Source organism: Silene latifolia, chromosome 2 (assembly GCF_048544455.1).
Source record: "Silene latifolia isolate original U9 population chromosome 2, ASM4854445v1, whole genome shotgun sequence".
In the NCBI taxonomy this organism is placed as follows: domain Eukaryota; kingdom Viridiplantae; phylum Streptophyta; class Magnoliopsida; order Caryophyllales; family Caryophyllaceae; genus Silene; species Silene latifolia.
In genome coordinates this window covers 103,574,383-103,602,375 of record NC_133527.1, presented here as the reverse complement: position 1 = coordinate 103,602,375, position 27,993 = coordinate 103,574,383, and the positions used below count along the sequence as shown (strand labels likewise).

At 35.7% G+C, this 27,993-nt stretch overlaps 2 protein-coding genes and 1 long non-coding RNA gene across 6 annotated transcripts; 2 read left to right on the top strand and 1 right to left on the bottom strand.

The window, feature by feature from the left end:
• Positions 1-1,729: 1,729 nt before the first annotated feature.
• LOC141642874 (uncharacterized) lies at positions 1,730-6,040 on the top strand. Of its 3 annotated transcripts, none has more exons than XR_012543499.1 (6): positions 1,730-2,165; positions 2,292-2,421; positions 2,536-2,710; positions 2,800-5,426; positions 5,544-5,616; positions 5,732-6,040. It is a non-coding gene; the product is annotated as an uncharacterized LOC141642874 (long non-coding RNA). The 3 variants fall into 3 exon arrangements; XR_012543498.1 differs by having other exon boundaries at positions 1,742-2,165; positions 2,539-2,710; XR_012543500.1 differs by having other exon boundaries at positions 1,746-2,165; positions 2,513-2,710.
• Positions 6,041-13,315: 7,275 nt separating this feature from the next.
• On the top strand, positions 13,316-16,155 carry LOC141642873 (uncharacterized). The gene is made up of 2 exons (XM_074451847.1): positions 13,316-13,563; positions 15,407-16,155. Exon 2 carries the CDS (start codon positions 15,457-15,459, stop codon positions 15,799-15,801), a length of 345 nt encoding a protein of 114 aa, XP_074307948.1. The 5' UTR covers positions 13,316-13,563; positions 15,407-15,456; the 3' UTR covers positions 15,802-16,155.
• Positions 16,156-16,811: 656 nt separating this feature from the next.
• On the bottom strand, positions 16,812-27,324 carry LOC141642872 (protein CHROMATIN REMODELING 24). Of its 2 annotated transcripts, none has more exons than XM_074451846.1 (26): positions 27,038-27,324; positions 26,795-26,899; positions 26,630-26,716; positions 26,042-26,140; positions 25,776-25,862; positions 24,955-25,065; positions 22,989-24,184; positions 22,779-22,909; positions 22,636-22,690; positions 22,307-22,426; positions 21,892-21,999; positions 21,732-21,787; positions 21,557-21,647; positions 20,843-20,980; positions 20,664-20,741; positions 20,233-20,442; positions 20,079-20,150; positions 19,872-19,952; positions 19,671-19,789; positions 18,619-18,730; positions 18,448-18,516; positions 18,264-18,358; positions 18,023-18,151; positions 17,585-17,647; positions 17,286-17,418; positions 16,812-17,162 (listed from the first exon to the last, which is right to left on the bottom strand). In XM_074451846.1, exons 1-26 carry the CDS (start codon positions 27,150-27,152, stop codon positions 17,004-17,006), a joined length of 3,819 nt encoding a protein of 1,272 aa, XP_074307947.1. In that variant the 5' UTR covers positions 27,153-27,324; the 3' UTR covers positions 16,812-17,003. The 2 variants fall into 2 exon arrangements, with proteins under 2 accessions (XP_074307947.1, XP_074307946.1); XM_074451845.1 differs by having other exon boundaries at positions 24,955-25,071; positions 27,038-27,278.
• Positions 27,325-27,993: the final 669 nt, after the last annotated feature.

Here is a 27,993-nt window from a genome sequence, read left to right as displayed (position 1 = left end):
GGTATCTACAGTCCTCTGATAATATTTGTCCCCCCTTGCTTTGACATTACCGAATGGTATTTATATTGACATGAGATGTAGTTCAATGCAACTTGTAATCATAGACTTCGGATGGCTTTTGTCATCTTGTATATATCCTAGTTTGCCTCAAATAGCATATCTCATACGTACAATCCCGCTATTGCTCATAAAAAATTACGGAGTATCGTTACGTTGCCAGCTAATGTCCAATAAAACAAACTAATTATATATTATAATCCTTATCTCTTTGGTAAACTGATTCTTACACACATGAGGTTGCGACCTTAACGGGCTTCTTTTTTGTGCTTTGATATCCCAAGTAACAAGGCGTAGTTGGTCCTTGATTTTACTCAACTTTAATTTACTCGGCCCGTATGTAAGGCATCCAAAACATAGTTTTTCACACTAAATTACTATTAATATTTTTCAAATACGACTTTGGATCTTATCGGTTTTGTGCCAATAAATATCACATTTGAACGATATCCCAATATAATTTTCAAAAGAATAATCCTCAGAATTTATTAAAAGGGCTAGGAATATGATAATGTATCGAAGTGAACTGAAAGGAAATAACGGGCTTAAGGACGGTTTTATGCCGTTTTATTGGAATCTCGGGAAATAAGAGCAAAGAGTCATAAATTATAACATTGTCAATTTTCATTTAGTCATTAAATTTTAGCCTCATCATCGGGTACCCTTAAGGCTAGGTAGACATTTTGAGGTGTCTACAGAATCCCCCACTTTGACCGAGTATGAGTAAGACGAAGGTCAAAGTAGTCCGGTCGGGACAGATAAAGGATAAGAAACGTACCTGAGCCTCTTATATTACCTGTTTGGAGTAGCTGGAAACTAGAACTGGTTTAGTTTTAGTTTTACTAATCCGGAAAGAAGCTGGAACTGGTGCAACGAAACTTTGTTTCGTTGGTCTGAAACTAGCATAGTGAAACTTTGTTTCACTGGTCTGGAACTGGTATAGCCAAACTTTGTTGGTCTGGAATTGGCATGACAAAACTTTGTTTTGTCAATCTGGAATGGAGCTGGTAAAACTTTGTTTCACCACTTTGGAAACTAGTATGGCAAAACTTTGTTTCGCCGGTCTGGAATCTGGTAAAGCAAAACTTTGTTTTGCTGGTCTGGAATCTGGAATAGCCAAACTTTGTTTAGCTGGTCTGGAATCTAGAATAGCCAAACTTTTTAGCTTAAGAGTGAACCTGCAAAATATGATTTCACAAGCTCGAATGCGTGTCAGGGCCCGCCGACCGAGGATTCAAAATTTTATTTTGAAAAGGGATTAGAATGTAAAATTTGATTTTACAAAATAGGATTTGCAAAATTTTATTTCACAAAAAGGAAAGTTCTTTTAAGAACTCAGATGCATGTCAGGGCCTGCCGACCAAGGAATTCAAAATTTTATTTTGAAAAAAGGAATAGAATGTAAAATTTTATTTTACAAACTAAGATGCGTGTTAGGGCCCGCCGACCAAAGGAATTTCAAATTTTATTTGAAAAAGGATTAGGATGTAAAATTTTATTTTACAAATTAGGATGCGTGTCAGGGCCCGCCGACCAAAGGATTTGAAAATCGCAAAATTTTATTTCACGAAAAAGTTGGAAAATTGCAAAACTTTATTTTGCAAAAATAGAGATGTAAAATTTTATTTTACAAAAGTGGATGTAAAGCCGTTGATATACTTAATTAAAATGTGGGGTGAGAAATAAGTGGACCGAATATTGTTCCCAAATTAATTAGATAAGCCTCTTTGACTTACCACTGGAGCCGCTGCTTGGTTTTGGCAAAGAGAAAAGAAAACCAAGTTTACGTTTCCCCAAATTATTCAACACAAGCTTTCACTTTGTTTCTGACGCACCAAAAAATGTGATTTGTTATGGTTTTCTTCAATTTCTTTGTTTTTAATTCCTTCATTTTTGCTTAATGAAGTTCCAAGCAATCGATCGCACGGTCCTGATGTGGGACGAGATCGATCACCTGAAGTTGTACCGCCATAGCCATTGCTTGATTGGAGATAAGATGGTCGATGACAGAGCACCGCCGGAGCGGACATGGCCTTGATCCTCAGACGGACTTTGCATCTCGGATACTCATTTCATCGATCAAGTTTCCCTTCGTATTATGACTTCAGGTTTGTTCTTCCTGTTCTCTAATTAATTTTTTTAAATTCCACCATTGTTGCTCAACGAAGCTCCAATCATTCGTCACATTGTGATTGAATTTTTTTGAATTTCTTTCGTTTGTTGTTGCCCATAAGAGAAATCGCCTATCAATTCGACTATCATTAATATGGGATGAAATCGGTGCGGGTTGTACCATCATAGCTCTCATTTGATATCCAGAGTTCCAATCGGCAACCGCAGAACTGATGTCGGAGCGCCGCCGAAGTAAGTGCTTCATTTCTATTTTTTTTGTCGATTGATTTCGAATTTTATAATCTTTAAATGATTATCTTCAAAATTTCCACTCTTGCTCAAGCGTTCTATCCTGATTTGGGACAGCAGCTGTGCCATCCTAGCCTTCGTCTGAGCAATAGATGACGACGAGTTAACTGATGAAGGAGCACTGGCGATTGTCGATTCTGCTAGCTCCTGAGATAGAGTGAAATAAGCGGAGGTGTGCCGCAATTTGAGCCCCGATTAGCGAACGGATGACTGCTGATGGAGCACAGTCGAAGTAAGTGCTTCCTTTTCTTTTTTGATTGATTTTGAAATTATGCCCCTTTTTATTACTCTTCAACTAAATCAAGTTGTGTGCTTGAATAGTGGGCCGCATTCACATCCTTGGCTCCTGATGTGGGTTGCGCCGGTTGGCGACGGTTGACTGTTGAAGGAGTACCGTCGAATTTTGTGCTTTGTGACCGGATTTCCATTCTTGGTATCAAGCTCCGTTTCGAATAGTAATCTTTTCCGTCTGGACTGATTTTTAACCGCCTCTCTTCTTTGTTTTTATTTCTTTACTGGTCAAGTTGTATGCTTGATAATAAGATTGAACTGATAATGCAATTGCTGATGATGCAAATAGTATGATGCAGATGATGTGTATGCTAATGATGATTCTAATGTACTTACAACAACAAGTAACACACTAGCTAATTCACAATTCACCTTTTTTTTTGAAATAGACTATAGAAATATGATGCCTCCATTACTAGCCCTGCTAAGCATAAAAAATGGTGTGTATGATGCGGGAAAGGGGCGGAGTATTCTGAGTTTGGATTGGTATCCAGTTTCTGACCATGCTTTTAGTTCTTAGAAAACTCAGCTTATCGACTTCTATTACTAACCCCGAGTATCTATTTCTCATCGGACAAGGATATAACTTGATAATGGGAACTTCGTATTTGATACGGATAAGGATTTCTATTAGCTCTTGACTAATTAGGTGTTATGCCTATTGAACTACCTCGTTGTAAGTCCTTCCACATTTTGGTCACGGTTGCCTTCTAAATATAGTCAAATATATGCACGAATGAGTGTTCACTTATGGCCCTGGTCTGAGCTAAAATCCTTCACTCTGTGTTTTATGATAGCCCCCTGTTACTTCAGGTATTTTCCTGTGTCAGTCACGCAGGAGTCACATAGCTAGCAACTTTTTTTTTTTGCCTTGGATTTTGGGATTCATATTGTAAGAAGAGTTTTGCCCTCTTTACAGTAACAAGCTCGACTAATTACCCAAAACTAATACTATAGAAATAAAATACTTGTGTGATCGTATAAGTGTAGTGTACATCCACCGAATTCTTAGATGCTAAACGAGGGTGATAAATGGAATGGAGTAGAAGGGTCTATGGTGTTAGAAGACATTGGAGATCTGTGTGCCTCTCTCACTCACTTAAATGAATGAAAGGATCGTCCCAAGAGGTAAGGAGACAAAGTAACTGTGGATTGACTCGTCTGAGAGATGAAAAAGTGACTACTCTGCAATTTGATTGCAAATTTGACTGGAATTGTTTTTTTTTTTTCTGGAACCTTTTTTTTGTCTTTTTTTTCTCTTTTTGACTGGAACTTTTTTTTTGTCTTTTGAATTTTTTCTCTTTTTGACTGGAACTTTTTTTTTGTCTTTTGCATTTTTTTCTCTTTTTGACTGGAACTTTTTTTTTGTCTTTTGCATTTTTGAGATTTTTGATACGGGATAAAATTGCAACTTTGCTGATTTTTTTCTTTTTGAATTTTTGAGACTTTTGACATTGGAGTTGATTGCAAATTTGACTGGAATTTTTGTTTACTTGTAAGAATCTTCAGTGTGAGTATTTTTCAGTTTGCATTGGTAATTGGACTCACATCTTTAGTTCATTCTAAGGGACTAGTGGTCACCTATAAAATAGCACGGAGTGTGCGCTCCCATGTCTTAGTTGGTATGTTTGGACACGGGTGTACTAAGAATATGGTTTTAATATTTTTGAGCTAGTTCACCAATGGGAATGAGTGATAATATTTGCTAAAATGGTAAATCGTATGAGATTGTGCTCATCTAGTAGTCATTTGAGATATGAGAAATTGACAAATTTGGTAAATAGAGAGTTTTGCTCATTTAAACAGTAGTCACATGAGTATGGAAAATTAATGAATCAAGTAGAAAGATGGAATATCCAAACCTATAGATCACCTAGTTAGAGACACGGCGATCAAGGAATTATCACACCACAGAGATGGAAAAGATGGTCTAGTGCACGCCCTCGTTTAGGCTGACTCTAAGAGGTCGACTGATCTACACTAAAAAGATACGACCTAAAGTATTTCAAGTCTATTCTGCTAGTTAAGAGTAAAAAGTAGAACAAGTGACTAACAAAAATGACATATGCTCTTCTATTTTTTTATTTATATAACTCAAAAAGGACTAGAATGGTCCTATGTTAATTAGACACTTATGTAAACTAGTTTTTTTAGGTAATGTTAGGAATACTCGTATGAGATTATGATTATATGAATGAATTTTCTTGTTCTATTGACATTTTTGTTCTTACTCCTAGTTTTTTTATATATATGCAAGTGAGAAAGGACTTGGATGATCCTAATTTAATCAAATTTTGATGGAAACCATATGTGAGTTGGCATTACCTGGTCTTCCTCTACTCTTCTTTTGTTCCCACGCTAGAGTGGCTATTAAAATTAGGGTCTTGTTTACTCCTCCCTATCCCAGATCATGACATCTTAGCTTTTAGAAAAACATTTTATTTCTTTTATAACAGGACTAGCATGGAGTAATATAGCAAAAGTACATGTAGAGTTGAAAATTTTATTTGCCTAGTGCTATGGGAGACCTGAATGCAAGTATTCAATAACCCTCTTTTTTTTTTTTTTACATGAGCATGTTGATGTACTGACCGGACCAGTCCTAGGGTATGCAGAGGACGACACTATATACAATGCAGGAAAACGTGGTAACAGATGTGAGTTTAACTACCTATAATGTGCGTTCTACTAATGCTTGAATGAACTAAGTGATGCATACGAGACTTAATGCAGGTATTGATGATGATTTTTTTTTTTACATTCATGATTGACAGACTCACAGACGGACAGACTGAGATGCGATAATGCTAAATGCAATATTGCAATGGTTTATGGATGAATGATGACGTAAGACTGAAATGCTGAGTACTAATTTTTTTTACTTGTGTGACTGACTGACAGACGGACGGACTGAACTCTATACTGTTTTTTTTTTCATTTTTTTTATATATTACGTGTGCAGGACCGACAGACGGACTGTCGCATGGGACGGCTGACCTATGAACTAGCTAAGTGCAAACATGATAGGCTGATGAATGCAGTGGCTAATGAGGGTATGAATTCTTATGTGAGCAGACGCAAAGGAAGTGTGGCGACAGCCTACTGACGATGCAATATATAGTAGATGTTGGGACATGGCATCGTTTATACGTCTTGCCTTTTATATTTACATGTTGACACCCTAAGTATATAAAGACTCACTGCAAGGTTTCAATGTATACGTACGTTTACGACGGACTGAGTAACGGACTGAGGTTACTATTAGTTAAGATGCACCGGTGTTCATGTTAAACCTTTTTTTTATTTTTATTTTTTAAATTAATACAGGTAAGATTATGACAAGCAAGACATACATAATACGACCTAACAAAGGTTCTACGGGATCTATGGTTAGGTTTGCGGGTAGGAAATTGGGTACTCATGACATTAAAATACCCGAGGGTATCTCTCGCTTTTGTGCTCACCCAGTCATATGGACCAAGCAAGTTGCCAAAACACGACGTCATGAGGTGGAAAATATGTGTAAGGCCTAGTCAGTCGAATGGACCTTCTAAGTATACAATGCACTTTACCGAGGGTGAATAGTGGTAGCTTAGATGGCATAATATTGACTTACGGAAAGCCTATGCCTTTTTTGTCTATACAAAATATAAAAATAAAATAAAACTATATACCATACTGATGTACAATCACAAAATCAACGGCAGAAATAAAATGAGAAAAGTAAATAATCATATTTAGAGTTTCGTGAATCATTGCATGCAAAATCTAGGACACGTACGTATAACTCCTTTTTGACTTTATCACATTCTCTGTCGGGCAGATTATTTTCATATGCAAATTAGTACGCTAATTAACAGATCTTATTGTAACGAGCTTAAATTAGGCGTAGTTCTATAATAAACTTTAAAAAAATCAAATATATAATATTACAAATAGAGTTTGAGTCTTACCCTCTTAATAACTCCCCAGCGGAGTCGCCACTGTGAGATCTCTGAAAAAATCTCTTTTTTAAAAATATAAGTAAATAAATATGGAGTCGCCAGTAGGTTTTATAAAAAAAAACACATACAAAAAATAAAGTTAACGGAAAAACCCCTTTTGATCCCTGGAATGGGGACTGATCCGTCACTCCAGTCTGAACCAAATATTGCGGATTCGGGGGTAAAGGTACGGTCAGGGAAGGTGTTAGGCACCCGGACCGCCCATCAAACTGATGGCCTCTACTATTTATTTATAATATTATATATTTGACGAAATTTATCAAAAGAATGAAAAACGATACAAATTATATACAAAAACAAGTTAAATGAGTTAGTTTATATACAAATTATACGATAAATAAATAAAATAAATAAAACAACGAAATAGGAAAAGTAAAGAAAACTTATTTGATGTCGGTACCCTCAGGCCTATGTGGATGTTGACTATGAATAAAAATCGACTTTGTCGTTAATTATTGGCTCTTATGCGCTTATATGGAACTGGGATGATTTTTTTGTATGGTTTGAAACTGGGATAGTATATTTGAGACGGGTATGAGAGTATTGAATTTTGGTATTGAATTTGATCTCGTATTATTTTCGTATGGCTCCTTGTATTTCGTCCTCTGATAATATTTGTCCCCCCTTGCTTTGACATTACCGAATGGTATTTATATTGACATGAGATGTAGTTCAATGCAACTTGTAATCATAGACTTCGGATGGCTTTTGTCATCTTGTATATATCCTAGTTTGCCTCAAATAGCATATCTCATACGTACAATCCCGCTATTGCTCAGCAAAAATTACGGAGTATCGTTACGTTGCCAGCTAATGTCCAATAAAACAAACTAATTATATATTATAATCCTTATCTCTTTGGTAAACTGATACTTGCACACATGAGGTTGCGACCTTAACGGGCTTCTTTTTTGTGCTTTGATATCCCAACTAACAAGGCGTAGTTGGTCCTTGATCTTACTCAACTTTAATTTACTCGGCCCGTATGTAAGGCATCCAAAACATAGTTTTTCACACTAAATTACAATTAATATTTTTCAAATACGACTTTGGATCTTATCGGTTTTGTGCCAATAAATATCACATTTGAACGATATCCCAATATAATTTTCAAAAGAATAATCCTCAGAATTTATTAAAAGGGCTAGGAATATGATAATGTATCGAAGTGAACTGAAAGGAAATAACGGGCTTAAGGACGGTTTTATGCCGTTTTATTGGAATCTCGGGAAATAAGAGCAAAGAGTCATAAATTATAACATTGTCAATTTTCATTTAGTCATTAAATTTTAGCCTCATCATCGGGTACCCTTAAGGCTAGGTAGACATTTTGAGGTGTCTACAATAACACACTTCTTCATCGTTAAGGTCATCAGGATTAAGTCGATCCTCCAAAATTTGGTCAACAGTATCACGCAATGCATTTTACAGGAACTCACGGTAAGGATTCTCACTAGCATTTGTACTAGGTAGTTTCTCACCGTGATATGTCCATACACAATAATTATCGGCGAAACCATTCGACCAAAGATGAATTTGAACATCTGCTTTCCTTTTAAAACTTAGGTTTGTGCATTTCTTACACGGACACCTCATTGCACCTAAATTCTTGTACTCACTACTTCCTTCCGCGAATTTAATAAACTCTTTCACCCCCTCTGCAAATGCTTTCTTGGGTTTCTTTTTTTCGTCTAATCTTTCATACATCCACTGCCGTTCAAATCTTTTCATGTTATTATGTATCTACACATTTATATATGTCATTAAAAAAGATAATAACCTAACAACAATCAAAATCAAGAATAATACACAATAATTTAACATTTTAACCAATATAAATATTGTATTTCTTTGAATTGGGTCCTTATCACTCCAACCTAAACCCATCAATGTACGTTTCCAGTCACTAGCAAACAAGCACTTGTGATTTATTAATGAGGAAAAAAATTTGGCAACAATTCCCATCCGTTCTCCAAATACACAATGTAGAATAAATAATTACTCTACATATGCATTTAGAGAACATTAAAGGAATTGTCACCAAACTCTTTTCTCATTAACAAATCACAAGCACATGTTTACTACCTAAGTGACTTAAAACGTACAAAGACAATCCCAAAACGGGGAATATTCAAAAATTACTCCTAGTGAGTAATTTTTGAACGGGTACTAGGTCAATTATGAACAATAATTTTAACAATATTAAAAAAAATATACAACAATGACTACTTTTATTTTCAATTAACAAAAACTAACATGAATAATTTTTCATTTTACATATCTAGTCTAATTATCATTTTAAAAAGTAACATGAATAATTTTTCAATGTACATATCTAGTCTAATTATCATTTTAAAAACATTAACATTTCATAAAATTTAACAATAATCTAATTAACCAAAAAATTAGATGCATACATTAAAACCGTCACAACATACATTTAAACAAAATTAGCTTCTATCCTAAGTCAACATGCATCAACATCAACAATAATTCAACAATAATTAAAACAATAACTAATATTCTAATTCAATTAAGATAATTAAACAAAAAAAATTAAAAGGAGAAATACCTAATTAGCTCCAAAAAGAAAAAAAATCAAAAAGAAGGATGAGAAAGAGGAAAGGTGACGGCGGTGGCGGCGGCAGGGGCGGCAGTAGAAGGCGGCGGCGGGAGGCTATGGAGAAAAAAAATTAAAAACAATTAAAGGAAAAGGAAAAGGAAAAAGAGAAAGGAGAAAAAAAACAAATAAAATTACCTTATAGTGATGGCGACGACGTGGTGGTGGTGTTGGTGGTGTTGGTGGCGCCGGAAGTGGAGGAGGGTGGTGGTGGTGTCGGGTTTTAAGGTGGTGGAGGAGGGTTTGGCGATTTTTAATTTGGGGGAAAATTGGTAAAGTGATATGGAATGATCCCGTGTTTGAGATAAAAAGAAGGACTGACGAAAATCCCGTCAGTTAAATAGGAATCCAGACGAAAATTCCGTTAGTATTTCTAAAAAACTGACGGAAATTCCGTCACTGACCAACTTTATCATACCAATAATGCATAACTTGTACACGTCACATAATTTGGAAAACTGACGGAATTTCTGTCAGTTTTTTCTAATTCCTGACGGAATATCCGTCACTGTGTCAATTATTGTGACAAACTGTAATGCATTGTTTTTCAAAAAAAAAAAAAAACATGTGACGGAAATTCCGTCAGTTTTTGTGTTTTACTGACGGAATTTCCGTCAGTTTTTCCAATTGCCATACAATTTGTCATGCATCTTTGTTGGGTGAAACCAATGACGGAAATTCCGTCAGTGTTTTGGAAATACTGACGGATATTCCGTCACATGTTTTTTAGCACCATTGACTTTGTCAACACGCCAATTACTCGTGACGGGAAATCCGTCAGGAATTGTTACCGACGGAAATTCCGTCAAATATCCGTCAGTATCCCGAGTTTTCTGACGGCTTATTTTTTCCGTTGGTATGACCGTCACTATGCCGTGTTTTTCTTGTAGTGTCTTCACCAACGAACATTGCAACTTGCCTCTTTATTGCTTGAATGGAAATATTATTTTTATTGTCGTTTTGGTGCATTTTAAAGTACTTGGCCATATGTTTATCTTACAAAGAAACGGCCGTGGACTTTTATGTGAACAACTTTAACAACTATTCCGAATAATTCCAAGGAAATGTTACATATATTTAAAATATCATATTTTGTGTTATAATAATATACTCCGTAATATATGTATATATAAGATTAGATTTGGGACAAAAAGTAAGAGAGTAAAGTAAGGATCAAAACTTTACAGGTGAACTCTAATAATTATTATTAGTAGTATAAGAGGAGCAAAACTAATTACACATTTCTCGGAATCACGCAATAAATAGAGATTTATGCATATACGATTCTAAACATAGCTTCTTCATATTCGATCATTCATCAAAAATTATAATCAAAACAATACTATTATACTTCATACGAAATATTAGCCTTTCTTAATTTAGGAGAAAATAAAATATAATCAAATCATTCAAGAAAAATATTTATCCAAAAAATATTATGAGTTACAGAATAGTATATATATTTGATGGAAAACAAAAAAATGATTTAAAGGCTTGAAAGCATTGGAATTGGAACAATGAATTGGAGAATAAGAATCGGTTTCTAACTAATTACTATTTATGCATATAATAACACTATGATAAGATCAAATTGATATATGTGGATCGTACTTTAACAATTTGGCTAAGCAATTTGATTTGTAACCGGTTTGACAAAATAAATATAGATCATAAGTGTTACAAAGGAGACTAAAGTGTAGGAAAGAGTGAAGGACAATAATGTAACAACATGTCAACAACTTATTAAAGATTTTTGCTACCATTCGATATTTCAAATACACCATTGTAGAAAAAAGAAAAACCGACAAAAATGAAAGAGTCATCCAAACCAAGAAAACAAATCTGTAAAGAAGATCTATAGCCATTATTTCGAATCTCGTGCATTGTTATTGATATGTGAGTATGTCATCCTCCTATAATATTAATACAAACACACACAAAAAAATAACTAATAAAGTTCTAATTAATTCAAAACATAATAAAAATAAAAAGTGAAACAATTAATTTAGTTCTCATTGTATAGTTTAACTACCAATTTTTTGAATAAAGTTGAAAATTCATTCTCCTGCAATATTAATACAAGCACAAAAAAATAGCTAATAAGATTCTAATTAATTCAAAACATAATAAAAATAAAAAGCGAAATTATTAATTTAGTTATTTAGCCTTACCTACCAATTTTTTGAATAAAGTTGGAAATTCATTCTCCTGCAATATTAATACAAACACAAAAAATAATAACAAATTAATACAAAACGTAAGAAAAATAAAAAACGAAACAATTAGTTTACTTTTCTATGTATACTTTAGGTGCTATTTTTTTGAATAAAATTGAAAATTAGGGTGAATATAATAGTTATATATATGAAAAATTCTATTACAAATTCTCTCAAAATTTTATGAATGAAAGAAAGATAAAAAATATGATACATAAATACGGAGTATATATAGTAATAATGAAAGGAAAGTTAAAAGGTCATTTCATTAAATAAAGGAAATAATGGTTAAATAAGGTAAATAAATAACAAAAATTATGAGAGGAGATCAATGGTTTACAATTTTTTTTTTTTTTTTTTTTTTTTTTTGTGTTTATACCTTATATTTTTTAAATTTTTTTACCTTATATTTTTAAATTTTCTTAAATTGGTAATTCATATCACTTTTTTTTTTTTACCATGTCACATTAAAAGTTGCCACGTCACAATTAAACTTGCAATGTCACATTTTTTAGGTTAGCCTTTTAATAAGATTTTATAGATTTGTAATTGCGTTTGTCAAAAGTATTTATTATCGGTCTGAGTCCAATCATTGTTAACCGTGTATGTCAAAATTGGTAACTTTTAATTTTTAATGGTGAATTGTTAATGTGTTTTTACTATATAGAATTTAGTCGCTTAGATTAGTAACATAATATTGCAAAACTTTCTTATTAGCCTCACATTATCAAATACTCAAATTATGATCACGAGATTTTTAAAAGAGATTTCACTTTCTGATACACAATAGACTACCTTAAAACACAATGACGATGATGTGAACAGACTAAAGTAGCTATTTAACATTGTTGATTCGAGCATACAATTCCTCAAATTGAATATGATGATGATGATGATGTAGGGAACATTGCTAATGCCTACAAAACTTTTGTTTAAGAAGATTAAAGACATGACCAACACGTAGTGGCTTTCTTATCTGTAACGGCCCCGGATTCTACCTCCGTGACAAATCATCGATCTCCATCCTCTTTATCTCTTTGACGATACTTCTATCACTCATATCCATATGATGACCTATGCGACGACGCGGCCTCAATTAAACTCCTTTCTTGGTCCCTATCCCTATCCTTATCTCTATCTCTTTCACTGTCCTTGTCCTTTCCACTGTCCCTGCCATTGTGTCTTTCCTCATCCCTCTCATGCCATTTCCTAAACTTCTTCAAGAATCCCACTCATGATCACCGGAATCATGCTAACAAACAACAAAACAACAACATAGACGAAGATCAATCAAAACACTCATTTATTAATAGACGGTTTGTTGATATTATGTGGCATTGTGATCACCGGAATCATTTTTCATTCTTTTTTCCTGGGTTATAAGCATAATTACTGCGGTAATAACTATCCCCTAGCCAAGTAGAGCCAAGAAAGTGCTGAGTCTACTAATGTCAAGGCCAAAAATAAATCATTTTTTCATTCTTTTTTCCTTTGGCCCGGACCCCAATGGGTCGGGTCTGGATTTGAATTTTTGAAACTCGTGCGAGTATGAGTCGGGTATGAGTCTTAGATAAGTATTTCGGGTCCGGGTCTGATTTATCGAACCCGGACCCGACCCTTAGACTCGTATACTTTAAAAAAAATCTTAGCCTAACAAACACGGTAACGTACCCCATTTAATAACCCCTCTAACTTTCATTTTCCCTTTACTTTTATGAATAAATTTATGACGGTCTCGAGCGATGTAAGTATGGACTCCTATTGTCTTTCTTTACCAAAATCCCAATTCTTTCCTTGAACCCAAAACCCACCTCTAGGCTCTAACCCTAAACTCACCTCTAACCATAAACTGAGATTATACGGCAGCCGACGATAGTGACCGGCGAAGACGACGACCAGCAAGAAGGACAAATCCCTCTTTTTTTATTCCTATTTCGAATCCATCAATTATTTAGTAAGTATGATTTTAATCTTTTTATTGTTTTTAATTTCATATGCTTATTTGAATTGAATCTCATACGAATTTGCTATTCAGTTTTCTATTCAAACGAATTTGCCCTTAAATTAGTACTGTATTAATTTGCTATTCAATTGATATTAATTTGTTCTTAATTTCATATGTTTCGTCTGATTTTACTGATGATGATTTGTCGAAGAGTGTGCTAGTTAATGAATGAATGCTTTAAACTTTGAGCTTTGCTTATTTGATTTTCAGGGATAATGTACATGTGCTAGTTAATGCAAGTGAAATCAGTGGTGTTTGAATTTGATTTTTGCGTATACCTTTTCAATTACAAAAAAATGCATCAATTACTCTAGATAATTGTCCTCTTATTCTTTTGGGGTAAATCCAGTAGAAGAATAAGAAGATTATTTGTCTTAAATTATATACTTTATTTTCAATTCTAATTTCTGGGTTTAATAATTACTCATGTCAAGTTTTTTGTCATTATTGTCACTTTCTGGTAAATTTATGGGTTTTCTTCTCCTTTTCTGGGCTTTTCAATTAATTATGTGTTTGTTCTTATTCTTTTTTGTTATTAAGAATATAAATATTGTTATTGGACTTGTTTAATATTTATTGTTTAGTATATTTAATATTGGAAATCATCGAACAATGTAGAGGACAATGTAGATGGACAATCCTGACAATAGTCATAAAATTTAATTACTTGAAATAATTGTTGTAATTATAGCTACTTGAAACCGATTTATTATATACGGAGTATACAATTAAGACTTGATAGAAACCAAGTATAATGCTGTGTTAATTCCCATATAGAACGTGGGTACTGAAAATTAGGAAATACAAAATGTATTTTTTTGACTTATTGACTTTCAATCACCGTGGTTGTTGCTTTAATAAATAAGATACGATATCAATCACACAGTAGATTGTCATGAAAACTAAGAGGGTGGTGGCAAAGGCCAAAGGTTAGACAACTTTTTTTTATATATATGGTGGCCGAAATTGGTAGTGAGAGAAGGATAGTGTCATAATTTGGAGTGGGTATAATGCAATTCTTTTGTGTAGCGGAGAGGCTTGCCGGGTTTTGGGCGAGTGGTTTGCTGCTTTCGCTAAAAAATAATATCTACCATGAGGGGTTGTGGCCGAATTTTAATAGTGACCAAAGGAGTGGTGGTCGAATTTTAGTAGTGAGATAATGCAATTTTGGTGGTAAATTGGCCAAGAGGCTGGTGGCCAATAATTTTGGCGGTGGTTGACCAAAGGAGTTGCGGCAAAACATTAATAGTGGGTTTGCTGCAATTCTTGGGGTTGTGTAAGGTGGATTAAGGGTGGTGGTAGGGGAAGAAGATTAACTCTTAATTAAGGCGTTGACTTTTATCAAGAGCCTCACTCTACTATATTTGAAGACCATCTCAATCAAAGCTTTAAGGTTATGATCGACTCAATCAGTCAATCAGTGATCATATATCTTATATCTTGGGCCATTGAGATTAAGAAACCGTTGCTTAGGAATTAGAAGATGAGTTTTTAAATTCTAAATTTCCAATTAAAGAAGAAAAGAGTTGGGAATTCGGGTCTTAGAAAAAAAAAAAAAAAAGAGGGTAGAGAGTCAGGGTGAGAAATTAAAAAAGCATTGCTTTGTTTTTACTAAATTAGATTTTTTTTTTCTTTTCGTACCATTATTATTATTTTAAAACTCTGAACAATGGGCCCCTTTCTAGCTTGGGCCCTAGGCCGCCGCCCCTCCAGACGACCCTCAGAACCGGGCCTGGCTCTAATACTTATGTATGCTAGGGGACTAATTTAATGATCCTTTTTTCTTTATTAGATGGATTAGTTTCAGCTTCTGAAGGATAAAAAAGTAAAAGTATTCATATAATGGCAACGGAGGAAAAGGTAGAAGGGAACCAACAGGTCGATGGAGGTGAGCCTGCAATTGGATTTGCTGGGAAGATGGAAGCTAAGTATCGTGAACTCAAAGAGAATGCAGAAACGTACCCTTATGTATGGGCATCATATGCTGTTGTCTATGGCGGGTTTGGCATTTGGACTTTGTACAGATGGAGGAAGCTCCGCAAGACTGAGGACAGAGTCCGAGCACTTCAAGAGCGCTTGCGTCAACTTGTTCAAGCAGAGGAGGCTGCTGCTAGTTCTGGTTCTAAGTCAGCTACTTCTGTTGATAGTGCATCTACTTCTGCTCATGTTAGTAAACCTCCCAAATAACCATTTTGTTTGACCATTTTCTGTTCAAATAGTGCATCGATACTGGATTCCAGCTCTAGAACTTCTCGAGGGGATGCATACTTACACCTTAGAATAGGAACGGGAAAAGACAACCATATTTTTACATGCTTAAAGCCATGAGATTCAGGTTAATAGAAGACATTAGGGACCCTATTATTTTTCATGTACTGAATTGACTCATCTGTTTATGCAAGTCCGACCACTAAGACAATATGCAACAATTGCGAGCGTTTTGGCTTGCACCATCTTATGTTTAGTTCCAACAATTTTAGAAAGTACATTGTTGTTTTGTGGTACACAAGTTTTCTAAGAATTGCTCGTCTTCCAAATTAATTAATTGTTTGCAAAGAGTGTTTTAATGAAAGACAAACAAATGATAAGCATTGAAGAAATGTACTCCGTATATTTGTTCACATTTTAATGGGTTGAGTTTAATGAGTAGTATCCGATGACTTTACCACCTTAGTAGATCCACACAAAAATAACAGGAAAGTGAACTACACGTTAGAAGTAGCATAAAAGTTTAACACGTACTAACAAAGAAGAAAAGAAAATCATAAGTGTGCGACAACAATCCTCGGAAAAAATCCGTGTTGAACTGATACTCTGGTGTTTTCAAACATCCGGTTTGCTCTGTGAGCAGGAGATTTTGCTGAGAGTGTTTCTTATGCATGCTCGTCTGCCTACTGGGTCTCTTGGTTCTTTGGTCTTGTGATTGTAGAGCTTAATCACCAAAAGTGTAGGAGTATATTTTCCATCAGAGGCAGGTTGATTTGTGGTACACAAGTTTTGTACACTCGCCAACTCATGTATCGATGGCTTCTGGGAGGTGTTTTCCGTATTCCACCAACTTGGTTCAAAAACCTGATATTCTTACCTTTAGTGATAGTATTAGTTCTAGATTTATGTTCTAGATTAAGGGTTTAGTGAACTCTCAAGCATCTCATTTTACCTCTGTTCAACAAGAGTTTCAAAACAAGCACCAAGTGTGATTAAGAAGTTGAGCACTTCATTTCCCATAAGAAATTTACATTTTAATGTTAACGGTTTGCAATAATGTTCTCACTTGTGAAGCATACTACATTGTCATTTCCCGAATCTCGGATTACATAATAAGGGCATTAAGAAAATGACTTGCCCAGGTTCCCTTCACAGCCAAGTGATTTCCCTCGAACAAAGTTCTATACATGTAATGAACTCCGCATCTGGTCAGCAACGTCATCAAGTTCGATGATCTCATTGTCCTTCTCAGGCGTCACCAAATTCTCAAGTTCTACAGCTAGTTCGGACATTTGCTTCCGAAGTTTCTCGCCCTTGTCCGGTAATTTTGAAACAGTAGCCTGCATTAATAATAATAATAATAATAATAATAATAATAATAATAATAATAATAAGGCAATATTATAAATTAAACTGAGAAAGTTATCATAGTGATGTGTCCACCAGTTGATTGATTATCAGACCTTGTTTGATAATAGTTGAGATAATCGCCTGATTCTGTCTTTAATTTCTGATTCGCTCATGTTATCCGGGGTTTTTGGAGAAGAGTTCACTATTTGAGTTTTCACTTCCTTGGGCTTAAATGCATACTGAGACCTGCAAAAGTTTATTTAACAAAAGAAAAGTATTCAAGTGTTGACACAAAAATCATGAAAAATTGATTAACATCCAAACAAAACAAAATTATATTAAGAGGAGAGAATATTTCATATGATTCCGGAAAACTTTCATAATAATGATTTGGAATGATCATAATTCATACCCATTGACCGGCAGATCTGTTGACGAACCACCAAAATGTCGATTAGACGTAGTTGACCTCCTCCTGTGAAAGACGGTAATAGTTGATTATTGAAAGTTGCCATGGAGAAGAGAATTCGAATTCTTCTAGACTTCTATAATCATACATACATACATACTCGGCAAATGGTCCATTAGCCTCCTTAGAGAAGGTCTTATATTATACCCTAGAATACTCAGTTCCGCACCCATTTCTCCATCAACCCACTAACATCCGAATATGGATAAGTATTCCATAACTAAAATCCGGACCAACATCCATGAACCCATACAAAGCTACAATATGAGCATGAACAACTATGGTCCCAACTTCTTGTTATTAATCATAAAAATTGCTAGGCAATAATTGCATGTTGGACCCTGAAATTATCTAGGCTTCCAAAGGGAAAACTCATAATACCTTATTTCCTCTTCTTCTATTGGCCCTGATGGTGTCGGTTCTGACTTGGAGTAAAGCAAACCATGATCACTAACGCCTCCTATGCCAAAAGACTCCAGGAATTTAATATGATCTTTCAAATCGTTGCTCCTGTCACCAATACAAACGTCATTAAACTACATAAACTGTAAAGCAAAGAACTCCTAAGTCATATACTGGATGACACTAAAAAAAGCCTTTGTTTAGAACATCAGGGTTATACATTGAAATCTGGTCACCATGTTCCGCGTGCAGCTGTATCTGAGTTGGAGAAATGTCGAAACCGTCCTTGGGAAGGCTAAAAAGTTCCTTAAGATCCTACATAAGATTTTAAAGAAAGAAAGGAAAGAGGTTAGAACGTTAACATATGGCTTCAGAGCAAATTTTGCTGTAGGCAAAATAGAAACCTGCTGAGTGAAATAACGTGTTTGCTCTTTGTGCTCAGTAGCTGTTTTAAATAAGCCGCCTTTGAATACCTAATTCACAGTTTCAGAAGTTAGCTAATAAACAAAGTGAATTAGACGAACACCAAAAAAAGAATTAAAATAAGCACCAAAAAGTAAAGGCAGTATCCAAACCTGCATCCTATACATCTTTTCTTCGATCGTACCACATGTTATCAATCTGTACACGACAACATTTTTCTTCTGGCCAATTCGATAAGCACGGTCAACACTTTGGTTATCCGTACTGCAAAGACCCAACGAAAACATTTGTTAATATCTTTTAGGGATGAGAGTCGAGAGGTAAGTAGGTGTCGAACTGCTTTCCAAGTTATAAAACTCGAGCTTTTGTTATCATAACGCGAAACCTTGCAGGCTTGCAGCTCAGAATAAAACATCAAAATGATTATCCTGCTAATTAAGACATTGCACCTCAAGACAGCAAGTACATGAAGATCTCACAGCATTTGCCAGGCTTGAGATGTTGAGATTGAAGTAGGAAGAACTTGCACAGTTATTGATGCTAAATAAATAAGGGGTTTAAAGAAATAACTCGTGTCATTTAAGTCTAATATAGGAAACTTCGGGGAAATGCCATACAGAGGTCAGAGAGTTAAGCAATGACATGGGGTTAGTTTAAGCCTTTAAGGTATGGGCACTTCAAGCCATAATGGTACTTCACAATAAGTACTTGACAGTTAAGGATTAACTTTCTCATAAAAAGATGCCAGACAAATAAGCACGTAGGGAGTATATAATATACACACTCCAGAACTTGGTGGCCCAGAAGCAAGAAACAGCCTCAAGCCAAAGCACCTATGTAATTTGTTTTCTGTAAGACTTCTTCAAGATCTGAGAGCTACATCTCAGTAAAAAGTGATTCTTAATGGTAAGACAAATCCTTTTATGTCCAGCTCTCAGATCCATATTGAGTATCACTCCATATGTACCTTTAAACTTTCAAAGTTCCCTTTCCGGAAGGCCAAGCAAGATAAATCTTCAATCTATCTATGTTAAAGAAAAGGTATAAATGTAGGATTCATGGATTTCAGACCAGTCTCGTTTTCTCTTGCTCATGTTTTCAATCCTTTGATTTTTCAAAATCTCTTTTTTATCCCCCCAACACCTATTCCAATGCCTGGGCATAGATATCATTTGAACTACTAATAAATAACGCCGGGAGTTACCTAGGGTTCCACGCTGGATCAACTACGATTACACGATCAGCTTTTGTAAGGGTTAAGCCAAGACCACCAACTTGTGAAGTCAACAAAAAGATGGGAGCTCCATGACCTTCTTGAAATTCCTGATCATGAAAAAGACATGAGCGTCAGCTAAAGCTCAAGAACATATAACCAGTCAATCAGTTGGGAAGATAGGAGACTAACGTTTACAATTTTTAATCTGTCGTTAGCTTTGGTTGTGCCATCAATACGAAGGAACTCAAATCCACGTGTCACAAGTGATTCCTGATGCAAGACAAGTAGTTCAAACAATTTGATATAAAAATTACCATATTTAGTGCCAGGCTAAAAAGGTGGAATAGTAGAGCTAAACAGTGAGAAAAGAACAAAGAGCATGCTTCGGATTCTAACCTGAATAAGATTAAGCATTTTCCGAGTCTGAGAAAATATAAGAACATTATGCCCCTCTGGAATCAGATTTTCCTACAAGAGTTACAAATACATTTAAGGTACCATACCTAGAGAACAATGATAGATAAATAAGAAAGAACGGCACGCCACTAACCAGCAAAGATAGTATAAATGATATCTTGCATGAGACATTGGCATTATTCTCCTGAAAATCGTCTTCACCTGTCAAATTAGCTGCATGTGTTGCCAGTTTTTCTGCAAGACTACGGTCTTCTTGATTTAGCATCGAGTCCATGCCTTCCAACAGATCTTCAGCTGCTCTCTTTGTCAAGAGATATGGGTGATCACATATCTTTTTCAGAATCTGTGTTTCAATAAATTTCCCATATAAGATAGGTAGTTAAACAAAAATGCACTAGAAGGATGAAGGCTCTCTACAACTGAGAACATGTTCACAAAACAGGCAAAAACAATGAATAAATGGTGAAGTATCCCTTGCACACAAGTAAATTGCTGGTGATCCTGCTTCTAGAGTGTATAGTACACATGAACAAAACAAACTGAAAGAGCCACATATTGCAATACCGTGATTGCAGCCAGGGGAGAGCCATCAAAAGCTGAAAGGACTATTTCACTCCTGAGAAAAGCTTCATAGAGGTGACGCTGTACCAAGCATAAGAAAAAAAAGTAAGGCAGCATGAGATATTCTGACAAGCCAAGCTAGAAATGTTGAATATTCAATAACCTCCTCAGAGAAAAACTACCTGGCTGCTGGTCAACCGAAGCCAGACTATTATCTCATTCTTTCGGGACAGCTTTGTGCTTTCGGTGGTCCCATCCTCAGAAAACACTTCACTTTTCATTCGTCGAAGAAAATATGGTTGAATTCTATCCCTTAACTCCTGCAAGAACATGATATGAGACCCTGAACAAAACCACCATCACATGTAAACAATACTTTCGAGACAGAGACCAGTGGAACGAAACATCCCAAGTATTGCCAGTAATTAATAAGCTTATTCTCTCAGATTATTTGTAAACAAAAAACAGAGGTCGTGTATGGTTTTGTGATCTCCTGGTAAGCAACTTTATAAGATTTGATGATGCAATGAAAGTTGCTGCAAAATTATCACCTGTATAAAGCTTTCCAACAGTTTGAAGAAGCTAATAATTATTAACAAGAGCAATGACCAATAGCCACAGGATGAAATAACACAGAGTTTGGTTAATAAAGGAACTATGAAAACGGATAACTACAGTTTGGTTTTTTTAAGGAACTAAGAAAACAAAAACAACAGGAGTACTGTCACGAAATGTCCCGATATGGACAACTTCGTCCCAGGTATCCTCAGTGAGAATGGAAAGATATATACCCAACGACACTGTGAATGGTAACACCTATTTATAGATTAGGAAAGGAAAGAAAACAATTATCACTAGGAAAGGAAAGCACTGAGGCATGTATAATGAACCATTACCTTTGCAACCATTGAACCAACGCGCTTATCCCTTTCTGACGCTTTTTTGTCATTACCCCGGAGAATGGGGTTCTCGTACTTTTCTTTAAAGCTGGATATACCAACATTTTTAGATCAATGTAAGAGATAATTGTCCTACAGAATTCAAAAGATACATGGCTGCGGAGGAACATACCCTTGCTTGTCCCCTAATAAATCAGGGCAGCAGAAATTAAAGAGTGCCCACAACTCCTGGTTAGTCAAAAGCAGTCGTAGATGATGTAAGTCACGAGCTTTTCATAATTGGTTAACCACTTCAAAAATGTTGTAAAAGCTAATAATATATCGGAGAGTACCTTTAAATTGTTCTGTATTGGAGTGCCACTGATGATGATACGATGAGCACACGGAATTTCAAGCAAACTTTTGGCTCTTTGAGTACTTGGATTTTTAATGAGATGGCCCTACATAGATTTCAAATCTAGATTGGTCAAGCAAAACTATCACAAGCAAAATATTGACATGTATATATGTGAAGTATGAACTGACGATACACTCTGTTTTCTCCAACTTCTTAAATTAAGAGCACATGAAGATATCCTGTAAAAACAAGGTACCACTAACAAATTGGGGACAAAATGTTTGAAGAATCATCCATGTACTGAACAACTGGGCACAAAATCAAGCAATTGGAATTGGAAAAGAGAATCTAGCACTACAAGGAACTATCATGGTACTGGAGAGAGAGAGAGAGAGAGAGAGAGAGAGCACCTCATCCAATATCATATAATCCCATAGTGGGACATCATCCTCGTCATAAAATTGACCCCCACATAGCTGTTTTGTGTTGTTCCTTACAATATCGTAAGTTGTTAGTAGAATACCTTTCTCCTGCAAAGAAACATTAAAAAAAAAATTATCTAAATATGAGATGATCACCAGTCAGCATATGTATAATGTAGTGCTGCATTCAACTTCAATGGATCACGGTTTTAGGTTGTCATTGATCAATAAAATATATAACATGAAATAATCAAAACAAGAACCCTTAACTAAGATCCATGGTCTGAGTCAACTACAATTGACAGTTAAATTCAAACCTGAAACACATATTGGAGCTCGTAGTTCCGCAACTTTGGACATGCTCCAAAATATCTACAAAAAATATAATGTCAGTATCCCAGGAAAATACATGCTTTCTATACATAAATGCCTGCCATTTATCACATAATCTGATGCTCACTCTTTTATCATCTTTGAAAGACCAACCACAGATAGCTCTTTAATCCAATGAGGGATGAGTGTCTTGGGAGCCACAATCATTGCCCTCTTTATTAAGCGTGAATGAAACATGCCAGCTAAGTACCCAGCAATCTGAAATGTTCCACAATTAAGGTGCTATCAACCTTGCCAAACAGATACCAACACATACAAGAATAAATATTTTATTTACCTGCATTGTTTTTCCCAAGCCCATATCATCTCCTAAAATTCCACCTTTCCCTTGACAATGGAGAGACCAGAGCCACTTTAATCCTTCACGTTGATGGGGATAAAGCATTTTGCTAATTTTAGGAGATAGTTCAAAACTTGACCTTGGATCTTTCAGAATAAACGCGTTATCGCTCCTTAAAACAACCTCATCACCATCTACAATCTCGGCCACACGTGAGCTAGCAAACCCCATATTTGCTACACCAGCTCTCTTCCAGCCATGACTTCCCACCTCCACACAATCATCCTCATCGTTATCATTTTTCAACTTATGAGCAGTCTTTTTATGAGAAACAGCACTTTCCTCAAAGACTGTACTAACACTCTTGGGTTCTTTCCGAGGGACATTCTTCCTTGGCTGGTTCACCTGTGCTAGAGTATCTATGTCAAAATCGTCTTTGAAACTATAAACAGTCTGTCTGTGAGAAACAGCAGATTTCTCAACAACATTCCTACTTATACTTCTTGGTGCCTTTCCTTTTAGATTACAACTTTGTTTTGTCACCTCTGCAAAATCATGCCAGACAACTTCACTTTTGCTTTGCCCATGATCTATGTCAATTTCATCTTTGAAACTATACGCAGAATGCCTTGAAGAAACAGAAGGTTTCTCGTTAACATTTCTACCCATGTTTTGTGGTACCTTTCCTTCAAAGTTACTGCTTGGTTTTGTCACCTCACCAAAATTATGCCAGTCAAATTTTGTAGCAAGATCATTCTTTGCTGTTTTGCTCTGCCCATTATCTGCCTCAGAAGAAGATCTTGACTGATCAGATGAGCCAGCAAAGGAAGAACCCGCACTAGCATATTCATTTTCTACTGTTACATCCTTCTTTTGATCCGCACCGTTGTCCTTCACTGTCTCTGCAAACTCATCAACCGAAGGAACTGCCTTTAGGTCAACAGTCCTTGAAGTTTTCTTCTTCTCTATAGACAAAAATTCAAGCCTAGAACTCAAATCGTTCAATATATCCCTAATCTGGTACCCCCCACAACCCAAATCCTTCCCCAGTGGGGGTGAGCTAAAATCAGACACATCAAAAAATTGATGACTTTCCTCTTTTGCATGGTCAGTATCATTTTCATTGCTTTGGGTGGACACTTTGCAGAGGCGCCTTCTCCCTTCGATTTTAACCTTCTCCGTTTTTGGTTTCTCTGTTAATTCAACTTTTAGCTTAGTCAATACAAGAATGCAATCAGCTGACACAAAATATTCCAGCTGCATTATCATTTCTTGGCAACCTTTGCAACAGTCTTGCCCTCAATACAAAATTACATTAAACGATGAACCAACTCATATTCTATTTTCATAAACTTCACTTGCAATTTTATTCAGCTTATACAGTACAACAGAAAACCTTATATAAAGCTAACAAAATGAATGTATAGCAGTTTAACTGCTTATATACAGTTCTACTTACTTCTTTTTAAAACGGAAGTTAAATCTACAAAAATATACTCACATTATTTGCTATGACACTAAACTTCCGTATCTGTTAAATTCAAAACCATGTAAATTCAAGTATGCATGTACGATTTAGCAAAACTACATCTTTGCAAAATTAGAGAGAGAGAGAGAAATGCCACGAGGAAAGTTGACATCAGCAATTGTGGAGTATTATACATTCTGCCGCCATTTGCACCTTCATCCTCCACACAAATACAGTACCACATTGATACCGTTTTACTACGAGTGCACTTTATAAACACAAATAAAAAATATCAATCGTCATTTATATTCCAACAGTTTTCCAATTTCGTTTCCAAGTTTAAAAAATTGTGTGGAGATTTTCAGCCCAATTGAAACTAATTATGTTAGAACAACTTCCTTCGCCAAACCCTTCATTTGTGCAACTTAATTACGTCAATCCAAGACTTAATAAAGTAGCAACAGTTTTATTTTATTAGAAATAAGACAGACTAACCATGAGGAGGGTTGCTATCAGTGTCCGCAGGAAAACTAGGGTTACTCGCATGATCTGAGTCATAATTCCCCGCAGAAACTTGAACATTGTCCTTTGACAGCTTTGTGGTACCTGCAACTTTCACCACAAATTAATGCTCTCAGAAATTAACAAACCAAGTATAGAACCGGAGAAAAATACAACTTCAACTATATAAACTCCTTTCATCCCATGTATATTGTCCTCATGCCTGTTTTGATCAATTCCAACATAATTAGGCCTTTCGGTATCTAGTACTAGTAATATTAAAAGTCTACTTCCCATACAACCCCTGCTAGAGTGTAACATATTCCTTTCATACATATGATACTCCTAGTGGGGAGGAATGGTAAATCTTAAAATACACACTCTTTGAGGATAATATAAATGGGATGCAGGGTTATTATTCATCATGTTTTCTCCCTGTCTTACAAGGAAAAACAAACAACCTGGTACCCGAATTTCATCACCTCGACAAACATTTTCTCACAATATTTAGCTCATACCCTAACACTACAACTATTTACCCCCTTGGTCTTTATAAGCTTTTTGGGTAAAAATTTACAGCACAGAAAATGGGTACAGTAGTAACCCATTTTCCTCTTCTCGTAGTTTGCAATCCTACTTAAAGTGGATTGCATGAGCGTTTTTGTCATGTTTAAAATAGCCCAACTGCAATCATCTGGTTCCCATTTTGAGACACAAGCATGATTAAGTTGCTCGAGTTATCATTTGGCAACCTTCCATCTTCAGTTAAAGTCAAGAGAATGCAAAGTTAATAGAAGCAGCCAAGAGATAGATACCGCTATGCAAGTGGAAACTGCCGATTGCGGAAAAATCAGGGGCACTTGGATCAACTGTGTTATCTTCCTTGGACAACTTCGCAACATCTGTAATCAAACAACAAACATAAATCAATCCTTCCTCAAAAACGAAACAAAAATGGCAGCAACAGTTTTGTTAAAATAACTTTCAATCATCAAGCCCTTCATATGCATCTTAACTAAGTCAATGCAAGACCTAATAAAGCAGCAACAGTTTTGTTTGATTAGAAACAAGGCAGACTAACCATGATGAGAGTCAGCAAGGAAACTAGGGTTGCTATCATGATTTGAGTCATCTTTCCAAGCAGAAACTCCAACATTATGCTTCAACGGCTTCGTAACATCTGCAAATTTCACCACGAATTAACGGCTCTTAAAAATGAACAAACCAAGTATGGAACCAATAAGACAATCCTCGGCTTTATACGCTTCTTTCATCCCATATATATTGTCCCCATTCCCGTTTGGTCCTTTCCAAAATAATTAGCGCTGTAGTCAAAGAAAAAAGTTTCCTTGCCATACAATCCCTTCTAAAGGGTAACTTATTCTTTTCATCCTGATGATACTCCTAGCGGTGAAATTCCCGATTAATTTGGGAATAATATAAATGGGGTGGAGGGTTATTATTCATCATGTTTTCTCCCTATCTTACGACACAAAACAAACAACCTGGTACCTGAATATCATCACCTTAACAAACTTAAATATATAACTAATTCAAGGCACAAGTATGATAGATTACTCCAACTATAGACTAAAACCTTCATCTTAAGTTAGATCAAGTGAATGCAAAATTCACAAAAGTAAGAAGCCCAGAGATGCTGTATAATTACCGCCGTGCAAGTCAAAATCGGCGATGGCGGATAAATCAGGGGTACTTTGTTCAACTGCGTCATCTTCCTTGGACAACCTCGTAACATCTGTAATCAAACAATAAACATAAATCAATCCTTCCTGGAAAACTCGAAATAAAAATGGCGTTATTAATGAATGAATACCTGAAAAGGAATCCAAGTCAACAATCCCGGAGAATCGAGGAAAATCGGTAGTGTCGTTTTGAGGAGGAGATTCTAGGTTAAACGACGGCTGGAAATTCTCTCCACCTACAATCAAAAAAGGAAAAAAAATAAATGAATGAAATTGAAAAACGTAAACATAACTAAATACTTACTCAGTGTTTTTATTGTTTTTGAACAGTACTTTAATCAAAGGCAAACAAATAATTAGAAACGAAAAAGTACCAATAAAGTGAGATGAAGGCGGTGGCGGAGGACGGCGAGAGTGAGAAGCGGAGAGGAGACGAATGCGATCGTTAAGGCTAAGAGGTTTCTTCTTCGTTGTCGCAGTTTCCGCCATTTTTATGAAGCTTCAACTTGGAGTTGAATTTGCTGTAAATTCTTAGGTTTTGAAATTTGAATTTTGGGGGAAATGGATTAACGGTCTTTTTATAATGGTGGACTAGGGGCAGTGTGATATGTATGTGGGTGGCCTGTGGGCTGTGCCCGTGGCTTTTTGTCTTCCATTCGCTATGTTTTTTCATGGACTTGATTGCCCATTATATTATAATCGCTCCAATTCAGATAAAAAAAAAATTATTTAAGAAAAGGTGCAAAAGTGAGAGGTAAAGTTGAAAGCTTTGAATGGAACCACAAGAATAATGTACAGTAATTAAACATTGAGGGAGTGGGTCATTTGATGGCAAACATGTAAATAGGTAGTGAGGTATAAAGGTAACTTAGTCATTTTTTTAGGTCAAATAAGGTATGTTATCATTGGTGTGGATCGTACATTTTACGTAAGTGTTATTGTAATACTACGGTTTTCTAAGTCTGTTACTCGGCCGAATATGGCTTACTCGACCGAGTAATGCGTCGTGTATTTCTGGTCAGGCTACTGTCCAGGAATACTCGGCCGAGTATACTCTATACTCGACCGAGTATCTGGTATGACGGTGATTATTTCCGCGGTTTGATTTAGAGAGGATTAGAGTTATAAAACGGGATTTACAGTTTCATAATTATTTTTTTGCCAAAACCTAAACCTTCAAACGTAACTCTAATCATCTCTAATCTCTCTCAAGTTCGTGGATTTCTCGTGAGTCTTGTTCATTTCTCCCTTGCGGCGATTGTGTCGGCAAGCCACTAGTTCTACAAGTTTTGTCAATTTGTCTTTTAGGGTTTACCCTAGTTTTGTGATT

What these genes read in the sequence shown, in the direction of transcription:
- LOC141642873 (XM_074451847.1), top strand. Translation starts at nt 15,457, where the DNA reads ATGGCAACGGAGGAAAAGGTAGAAGGGAACCAACAGGTCGATGGAGGT.
- LOC141642872 (XM_074451845.1), bottom strand. Translation starts at nt 27,152, where the DNA reads ATGGCGGAAACTGCGACAACGAAGAAGAAACCTCTTAGCCTTAACGAT. An exon ending in TTATTAGGGGACAAGCAAGG is followed by an intron (nt 21,648 to 21,731) that starts GTATGTTCCTCC and finishes TGGTATATCCAG; the next exon opens with CTTTAAAGAAAAGTACGAGA. An exon ending in CACGTTATTTCACTCAGCAG is followed by an intron (nt 18,359 to 18,447) that starts GTTTCTATTTTG and finishes AATCTTATGTAG; the next exon opens with GATCTTAAGGAACTTTTTAG.